Source organism: Triticum dicoccoides, chromosome 3B (genome assembly GCF_002162155.2).
Source record: "Triticum dicoccoides isolate Atlit2015 ecotype Zavitan chromosome 3B, WEW_v2.0, whole genome shotgun sequence".
NCBI lineage: Eukaryota > Viridiplantae > Streptophyta > Magnoliopsida > Poales > Poaceae > Triticum > Triticum dicoccoides.
This window is the reverse complement of record NC_041385.1, coordinates 148,508,671-148,518,055: the sequence shown is the minus strand read 5'-3', so window position 1 is coordinate 148,518,055 and position 9,385 is coordinate 148,508,671. Positions and strand designations below refer to the sequence as shown.

Here is a 9,385-nt window from a genome sequence, read left to right as displayed (position 1 = left end):
GTCCTCCTGTGATGTTTGTGGATGGTACATTCCTGACTGGTCAGTACAAAGGGCAAATCCTGACTGCCATTGGCGTGGATGGAAACAATCAAATCATTCCACTTGCCATGGCATTTGTGGAGGGTGAGAACTTTCTGAGCTGGGTGTGGTTCTTTCGGAAAGTGAAAATTGCCATCGTGAAGGATCGACCAAACGTGTGTGTCATTCATGATAGGCATGCTGGTATATTGAAGGCTGTGAAGACAGTAAGGAATCCAACAGTAGATGAACCAACACCTTGGAAGGATTTGCAGAGCCGGTGGTGCATGCGCCATCTTGGGGCTAACTTTTTCTCACAGTTTAAGAACAAGCGGTTGATGAACTTGTTTAAAAAAATGTGCAAGAAGAACCAGGAGCGTAAATACCAATTTATTTGGTCAAAACTTGATGAGTTTACTAAGAAGCAGGTCCATGCCAGGAAGAAAATGGAAAAGGACCAACAACAATTAGCAACACTCATGGTGGAGCTAGAGGAGCCAGTTGGTCTCTGTGACTTGCCAGCAATTGACCCTCCTAATACTAAGAGAAAGAAGGGGAGGGCAATAAAGGATTTTTCAGAGTGGATAGAGAAAGAGTCTCCCGTGAATTGGTCTTTGTTGCATGACACCCATGGAGCTAGGTATGGCCACATGACAACCAACCTTGCAAAGGTGTATAACTTTGTACTCAGAGGGAATAGAGCATTGCCACTCACAGCTATTGTGGAGGCTGTATTCCATGGCACTTTGAGATATTTCAGAGACCGACATGAGTTAGCAAAGAAGCATATTATAGATAATCAGAACACACCTTACTGTAGCCGTGTCATGGAGTATATGGTAGAGAAGATAGAGAAAGCAAAGAAGCACACTATGAGACTCGTAGGTAATCAGGAAAGGAGGTATGAGGTTCAGCTACCTACTGATGGTTTTGGTTCTGCGAATGAGGTGAAGACGCATGAGGTAAAAATTGGAACGGAATTTTATCCAACGTGTGAGTGTACATGCAACAAACCAAATTTGTTGCACCTGCCTTGCTCACATGTGTTGGCTGCCTGTGGCCAGATTGAGTTGGCTGCCGTCTCCTTTGTGTCGCCATACTACTTAAAAGAGGTTGTACTGAACACATGGACCGGTGAGATGACAGGGTTTAGAGTCGTTGGCAATTTCAACAAGGTTAACGACGGTGAGAGAGTATACATCCCGGATCCAGAACTTCGGCGAACAAGCAGGGGTCGACGTAAGGCCCGTCGAATCCGAAATGATATGGACCAATCTGAAGCTGGTGGAGCAACCAGACAATGTTTGCTATGCGCGGCTTATGGGCATAGGATGAAATATTGTCCTGACCTGAACAAAGATGGTGCTTCCACATCGACGAGTGCTTCCACATCGATGGCTGCAACAACAGGAGCAAGAGGCGGACGTGGTCGTGGCAGTCGAGGCCGAAGGGAAGGACGAGGAAGGAATAACTCAGAAGCTATATAATGTGGGGGAGAATGTTTTAATTTGTAATATCGTCTGGACTATGTTTTATTTTGCAATGTCTGAACTATGTATTAATTTGTAATGTCGGCTGGACTATATTTTACTTTGTATGTCCGAACTATGTATTAATTTGTAATGTCGACTGAACTATGTTTTACTTTGTATGTCTGAACTATGTATTAATTTGTAATGTCTGGACTATATTTTGATTGCAGATATGTCTTTGTATCCGTTGCTTAATGGTACAATTGATAGAGGTCACTGGGCTGCACTTATGCAAGGGGGCAAGAACTTAGACGTTTTGGTCACTCGCACCCCGAAGACTAACTGGATGATACACCCTTCATGGGTTGATAGGTATTGATACATATAGTGCCTTACATGTTTGACATAGGTATTGAAACATATAATTACTTACTTTTCATGCTACATTCTCTTTTTTTGTAGGTTAAGTTGGGCTGGACTTCTACCCTTGGCACGGTTGGTTGAGGGTACGTTGGAAGAGTGGATTGACCATCCGAACTTGGATGAGGCAGGTGAACCAATGCAGTTGAAAAAGAGGCAAGTGAAACGATTCTCTTACGACAGGTCACTCCTTACTTGCTTAGTAGATAGATGGAGACCAGAGACACACACCTTTCACTTTCCCTGGGGAGAGATGGCGCCTACTTTACAGGATGTCTCCTACTTGTTGGGATTACCTTTGGCCAGTGATGTCATAGGTCCTTTAGAGGCAGAACCTGGCTAGCTTGCAAATATGCAGGCCCGTTTTCTAGCTGCGGTGCCAACTGCTACGGGCTTAAACGATGATCCTCACGGGCCACGTTTTAGGTGGTTGAGCCAGTTTCAGGTAACCTTCGTGGCCACATGACTATGTTTTTTTAGTTACCAATAGTACATCGTTCACACAATTGTATGTTTTCTATGTAGATTGTCTCATTAGGATACCCCGCAGTAGATTTGTCAGACGCACAGATTGATCGATCCCTAGAGGCATATATTCTATGGTTGTTCGGCAAGACGATGTTCACGGAGAACCACGTGACCACTGTTGATGCACGATTCATCGGTATTGCACGAGAGATAGCTGACGCACGTTGCCCTGCGGATATTGTCCAGAGGAGTTTTGGTTCTGCCGTGTTAGCAGCTACGTATAGAGGCTTGTGCAAAGGTTGCTTATTGAAGTCTAGAAAGTCAGGTCTGGTTGGATGTCCACTATTGTTGCAGCTCTGGTCTTACGAGAGATTCCCTATTGGACGACCCTATGTCTCCATTGACACACCGTTTGGGTTGGAGGACATGGCAGGGGCTTACGTGCCTGCTATCGGCGACTTGCCTACTATGGGATCTGTTTGGGCACGGAGAGAGGTAGTTTTAAATTATGTAATTCCTTCGATTATTTTTGCCGTGCAATAGTATTACTAATGTAAATTTGTTGTCATGTACAGAGACAGTTTGCACATACCCAGGTGAAGGGCTGCTACCCGTCCTTCACGGTGCAGTTTGATAGTTTGCACGAGGATCAAGTTATCTGGGAGCCCTACTCGTATCAGACTATAACATCCAGGTATCCAGTTGGGATCTCTGCCTTATGCACTAGAGATCGGCACTACTGGATGACCAAGGCAAAGTTGGTGTTCGACGTGACGGTTGAGGAGATGGCTCTTCATAGGGTGATGAGACAGTTTCGTCTATGTCAAGAGCCTACAATTCCAGATATTCCACGGATACCAGACCACGTTCACAAGTAAGTAATAATATTAAAGTTGTCAGCACTACATTCAGAATATATCTAACCATGCAACGCGCATGTCAATCTGATTAATCTGTCAATCTCAGGTACAGTCGCGTAGGAGGAAACAAGTCCATGGCTGTTTGGCTTCAGAGCACTAGCCCTTACGTTCAAGAATGGACTACGGCACCGACAAATATCTGGAATGAGGTTGGGCTCTTTGACTGGGACAAGTTTGGGTTGTATTTACAAACTTACCGGCATACAACGAGGATCTACTTGGTTCCATCAGCTGCTCCTGATCAGATTGAAGCCCCTCTAACCAGCGATATGTACCCAACTACCTCTGTTGTGGGAACGAGACACCACGCGGTACGTGTCATGCTTCTCATATGTGTAGTTCTATCATAACCTTATCATATACAATGGGTTAACTCTTCATGTGCAGAGTGACTTGACAGTCCAGGCGCGAGAGGAGGTTTCCGCTTTAATGCGGCAGGTTGAGAGGGGGGATACTATCCCACAGCCAGAGCACCTCTCATGGTTGAGGCGTATGGATGAGAAGTTAAGAGGGATTTACGCATCACTTACATGTAGGCGATCTACGGATGTTGTCATTCCTCGTCCCGCACATCGGCCCCCACGTCCCTCTGTCCATCGTTCAAAACCACGACACTCTGTGCAGCGTTCAGAACCACGACACTCCGTGCAGCAACCACGCCTCTCTGTGCATCAACCATCTCCTTCACAACCAGGGAGCTCTTCCTGGAATCAGCCATCGCCTTCTCAACCAGGCACCTCTTCCTGGTCTCATCAAATGGAACTAGGTAACACTACTTTGTACATTCTTTTCAACATTGTAGGTTCGCAAATTAATTTTACCCGTTTTACTATATTGCGGTAGGCAACCAGTCGCGACAGTTCATGCATTCAGTGCAATCACCGATACTTAGTGGTGATGGATGTGGATTAGAGGGCTATGGCGATGACGATGACCAAGCTGAAAACATTTATGACTTCTCGCACACGGTGTTTCACACTCCACCACCACCACCGTCGCAGGAGACACAGACAGTGACAGACGAGGTTATCTATGGTCGTGGTTTTCGTGAGCATCGTCCACCGCCTCAGCACTTATCGCCTTCCGGTCCTCGCCCGAGGAAGACCCAGATTCGTCGTCGACCCCCGCAGTGATATGATTATCTATGTATGAGTCATTATCTATGTTAGTTTCAGACTATTCGCATACGTGAGTCAGTATTTATGTATGAGGCATGCTTCATGTATGTGTTACTATTGCACTTGCTTCTATCTAATAAGGAGACATATATCGTTTTATGTATGCGAGAGACATATTACTATTAATTCGCATTGTTATTCCAGTTACATTTTCAAAGAGACTACAACCGATAATTAAGATACAAGCACATCTAAATTAAACGGTGCGGTTGAACTTAATAAATACAGCTTACATACTACAAAATGAAATTAACGTAGAACATAATGCCCTACTTGTTGAGGTACAACTGGAATACAGCTTACATACTACATGAAGTCATCATCGTCATCCTCCGTTGATGCAGAACTCTTGCCCTTCGACGATGCAGAACTCTTGCCCTTCGTGGATGCAGAACTCTTGCCCTTCGACGATGCAGAACTCTTGCCCTTCGTGGATGCAGAACTCTTGCCCTTTGACGATGCAGAACTCTTGCCCTTCGATGATGCGGAACCCGGGAGCGGCGGCATGAAGATATCATCTTCGTCCTCGCTCTCCTCAGTCCATAAAAATGGATGCTTTTCTAAAGTCCTTCTAAAAGTTTCACTCTTCGGCTCCACTACCTTCTTCCACCTTTCATTCAACCTAAGAAGTTCTTTACGTACCTCCGCATAAGTCCTTTCAGGCCACCCGGCCCTACGTAATTGGTGAGCCAACTCATTCATTATGGTGTCACTACCGGTGAGTTCTTCCCATGGAACTATCCTATTGTCCATCCTGAAATCGGTAGCTAGCCTCAGAAGAGTGCTGCTCATCTCAGGGTGAAAACTACGATCAAAAGGATAATGGGACATCTTGACTACACTGGACTACTTATTCACCTCCGAGTCAAGGGGGTTTTATAGGTAGAGAGGAGAGAAAATGGCGGGAAAGAACGACTGGGGTATGGAGGGAAAGAGTTGGCGGGAACATATGGCGGGAAAGGGTTGGCGGGAAACGGGTGGCGGGAACATATGGCGGGAAAGGGTTGGCGGGAAACGGGTGGCGTGAACATATGGCGGGAAAGGGTTGGCGGGAACATATGGAGGGGAAAGAGTTGGCGGGAAAATATTTACGGAAAGGGCTGTGCAATTTTTTTTCATTGCAAAATGGTTACACAACATTCGTAAGTCATAATAAAAAACCCTTTTCGGCCTACAGTAAGAAGAAGAGCGCGACCATGCAACTTCGGTCACCTGTTCACGCGAAAAGGTGGGGCCCGGGGACTCTTCGGCCTACGGTTGACCAAAGAGTGCTCTTCGGCCTATGGGAAGCTGAAGAGTCCTTTTCGGCCTAGTTGGGGCACACTTCGACCAACGGGAGGCAGAAGTGCCCTCTTCGGTCAACGGCTAGCCGAAGAGCCACTCTTCGGCCAATGGGAGGCCGACGGGGTGCTAATTTTGCAAATAACTTGTTAGCACTGCTAATTTCCGAAATTGCTGTAAAAACCATGCTAGTTTTAAAAACCATACGATTAACCCTCCATGGCAACCCGCCCGCCGTCGCCGACGAGGAGGGCGACAATGACGACAAGTAGATCTAGTACGCTTTCCGTTTAGTAGAACTGTTTAATTTTGGTTTGTATGAACTCCAGTATGGTATGTAGTATGATGAACTCCCATATCCTATGTTTGAACTCCGGTGATCTATGTTTAAGCGCGAACTACAAATTTGAGTATGTGGTATCGGTATGAAGGATCTATTTCGGCTAAGCGTCTGACGTCCTGCAAAAATCGTTTCAGGGATACCGTAAATGAGTTTTGCGGGACGGTCGGTTGCAGGATCCACTAGAGATGCTCTAAGGTGGGGTCTGTGGCAGAAAAACATTTCGCGGCGTGCGTGCGAGGGAAGCCCAAATCCGTGACTTTCTCCTGGACGCTGAGAGCCCGATTTTGAAGGAATATTCGAAGTTTGAATTATCTAACTGGGATCATCTCTATTCGCCCACGAACCAAACAGGTGGTATCCATCTAAAAACAGGCTATCCTTGTCCCATCGTGGGTTAGCCCAGGAATCAAACACATCCAGTGTCTAGCCAGGTTTTTCTTTTTGTTAGGTCTGGGACGTCACGTTTGGTTTGGCCAGTCCCATGACCCGAATTTTATCCCATACTTTGTGGTGTTTGATGAATTAAACTTGGTTTTACCCCTGATTTTCTTTTGAATTTAGACAATAGACTTGCTAGCTATGGCCCGGTCTTAAAGGAAATAGTCAGAAATGACTCGTTTTAGGTGGTCATCTTCGACAACGAAATAAGAGAGTTGAATCGGGATGTGCATAATTTAGCAAAATTTTCATGTATGGTTCTAGGGCCCAACCCTGTAGTATCCCTACAATTTTCATTTTTTGAACAAAGACACCCAAAAGGAATCTTAGATCTCCTTTTCTTTTCTTCTGCTCATTCTTCTTCATCAAATACTTGTCATAACTTAACTTGAGATAGCTGACCACTCATGCCATGTGGTAGGGTATCTTAGATATGATTAATATCGAGGAAAACAAATGTCAATATAATGGGTGGACAACTACTGGACATAAAATGACTAGTACAAAATAAAATTACAATAAAGATCATATTAATCTTTTTCTTTCTCTGATTGTACGCCGTCCGCCAGAGATTGGAAATTACACTGAACCAACAATAAAAAAAGACGACACTCGTAAACGCCGTCGTCATACCAGGTTTTGAAGACCGCAATAGCCACTCGCCCTGCCCCTTGAGACGAGATCCAAATATTGTTGAACCAACATTGACTAGAGCATCACCCCACGCAGCACACAGAGGGTTGGATCAATATAAAACACTCCCGTTCCTAGAAAAAGGCTCGGTGCAGCGCATAAATCGCATACGTCGTTTTATGGTGCGACATCCTGCCACGACGACTAATCCAACGGCCTGCTGGCCAAAGCCCCAACTCCGCACCGCACGGCACCGCAGTCCGCCAGTCCGCAGGGTTCTTCTTCATCGCCGCCTCCGGAAGCTTCCACCCCGCGAGCGGGCAAGCTAGATCGCCGGGGCTGAGCCATGACTCAGCCGCTCGTCTACTGCCCCAACGATGCCCGTACGTCGACTCTAGCCCCTCATTGCTCGCTCCCGCGTTCGTTACCCTCTGCCTGACCCCCCGGCTTCGTTTCTAATGGCGATCGTGCGCGCGCGCGTGCAGTTAAGAAGGATCTAATGAACGCGGCCATCGACGGCAACCTTGGTCTCCTCAAAGGTAGCCCTTTCCTCTTTTCCACTGCGTCGATTCTTCTGCTTTTTCGTCACTTCGGTCGAGGCTGCTTAGTTAGTTTCGTGAGTTCGGAGGTTGTTGTTAAGACATGCTGCATCGCCTTCGGAAAGTACTTGGTGATAATGCGTTACAAACATAGGCTTTGAGTTAGCACTTAGCAGCGGTGGAAAACTAGATTTGCTTGAATATAGCACTGAATCTGCCACGTGTATGATTTTGTTTTGGTCCATGTTGATGCGACGCTCAGTTATCTTGCATAGTTACAGCGGGCACCGACTTCCGGTACATTTATCTTCATATAAGCTGTCATACAAACATACTCCCTCCGTTCGGAATTACTCGTTCAAAAAATAAATGTATCTAGATGTATTTTAATTGTAGATACATCCATTTTTATGACAAGTAATTCCGAACGGAGGGAATAGTTCTGGTCGAATGTTTTACTTGTAACAGTTTGCTATCCAGTAACAAATGTAATGTTTTCCGTACTCATCAACACTAGTATTTTTCTGATGGTAACCATGAGTCCATGACATGCAGTTTTAGGACCGACCGTCGCACTCACATGACTAGATCGTTTGCAGTGCACTACTCAGCAGACACATGCATAGATCAGCTGAAAAATCATGGTATAAACGTGACAACTTTCGATGAAACGATCTAACTGTCCACCACATCACAATTTATAGTGTAGAAGTACTCTAAAACGTTGTGTTTTGTCATGTATTTTCAGTTTTTCACTGGATGGCTGTCCAGCAATGCTTCAGATTGGTCCCTTGAACTTCATGAAGTAGTTGTCCATTTCGCATGCTTGCTTCTTTTCTTTTGGTCTTCTATCTTGTTAATTGGTCTATTTGTTTCTATAATGTCATTATGTTTACTTTTGGGGAAGGTATTATAAAGAATCTTACCAAAGGAAAGGGTGACCCATCGGCGATTTTTTCTTTCAACATCAATGGATATTCTGTGTTGCACACGGCGGCATGTTTTGCACAACTGGAGGTTTGCAAGTATTTGGTGGAGGAGCTTAATGGAGATGTAAATGCTCCTGGATATGGAGCTGGTGCTCTAGGGGGTCTTTATCTATCCCTTTCTTCATTTTTAAAACTGGTGGCTGCCATGTCAATGATTGCTAGCATGACATCTATGATCGCGCTGACAATTGTGTGTTATCACAGGTGCAACTCCATTTATGTTGTCAGCCTCGTCTGATGATGTTGCTACAGTCAAGTATTTTCTTGATCATGGTGGTGATATATTGAAAGCAGATGACAAAGGACGCACAGTTCTCCACCATGCTGTGGCTGCAGGTTCTTCTCCCTGACACACACACAAGATTTCTCGAAGATGGTTATTTTTACTAAGATGTACTAGTAGTTATTTACTCTACTACTCTAGTACACTATGTTTAATTATTGTGGCAGAACATGAGTTATGGAATCATTTTGTTTACAACAGGATGCTGCAACGTGACAGAGTTCCTCCTTTCAAAAGGAGTTCCAATCGACATAAACTATGGCCGTGGAACACCAGCATTTGTGGCTGCTGCAAATGGGAAGGATAACACACTGAAGATTTTGTTGGATCACAACGCAAATGTATATGGCCTTCACTTTTTTTATTTCTCTTGATTCAGAGTTAATTTGCACATATACTTTTT

General features: G+C 45.1%; 2 protein-coding genes across 2 annotated transcripts in view; both read left to right on the top strand.

Annotated features, from left to right (window-relative positions):
- Positions 1-2,223: 2,223 nt before the first annotated feature.
- Positions 2,224-4,503, top strand: LOC119279412. Its single transcript, XM_037560651.1, has 6 exons — positions 2,224-2,355; positions 2,436-2,873; positions 2,954-3,252; positions 3,345-3,609; positions 3,686-4,064; positions 4,142-4,503. Exons 1-6 carry the CDS (start codon positions 2,263-2,265, stop codon positions 4,429-4,431), a joined length of 1,764 nt encoding a protein of 587 aa, XP_037416548.1. The 5' UTR covers positions 2,224-2,262; the 3' UTR covers positions 4,432-4,503.
- A 2,905-nt stretch (positions 4,504-7,408) lies between these two features.
- The window catches only part of LOC119281012 (poly [ADP-ribose] polymerase tankyrase-2-like), a 7,213-nt gene continuing 5,236 nt past the window's right edge, over positions 7,409-9,385 (top strand). The window contains exons 1-5 of the mRNA XM_037561666.1: positions 7,409-7,554; positions 7,657-7,710; positions 8,618-8,800; positions 8,904-9,035; positions 9,184-9,323. Of these exons, the coding sequence (XP_037417563.1) occupies positions 7,518-7,554; positions 7,657-7,710; positions 8,618-8,800; positions 8,904-9,035; positions 9,184-9,323 (546 nt within the window). The 5' untranslated portion in view covers positions 7,409-7,517. The remainder of the gene's footprint in view (positions 7,555-7,656; positions 7,711-8,617; positions 8,801-8,903; positions 9,036-9,183; positions 9,324-9,385) is intronic.

What these genes read in the sequence shown, in the direction of transcription:
- LOC119279412 (XM_037560651.1), top strand. Translation starts at nt 2,263, where the DNA reads ATGCAGGCCCGTTTTCTAGCTGCGGTGCCAACTGCTACGGGCTTAAAC. An exon ending in CTGTTTGGGCACGGAGAGAG is followed by an intron (nt 2,874 to 2,953) that starts GTAGTTTTAAAT and finishes TGTCATGTACAG; the next exon opens with AGACAGTTTGCACATACCCA. An exon ending in TGGGAACGAGACACCACGCG is followed by an intron (nt 3,610 to 3,685) that starts GTACGTGTCATG and finishes CTTCATGTGCAG; the next exon opens with AGTGACTTGACAGTCCAGGC.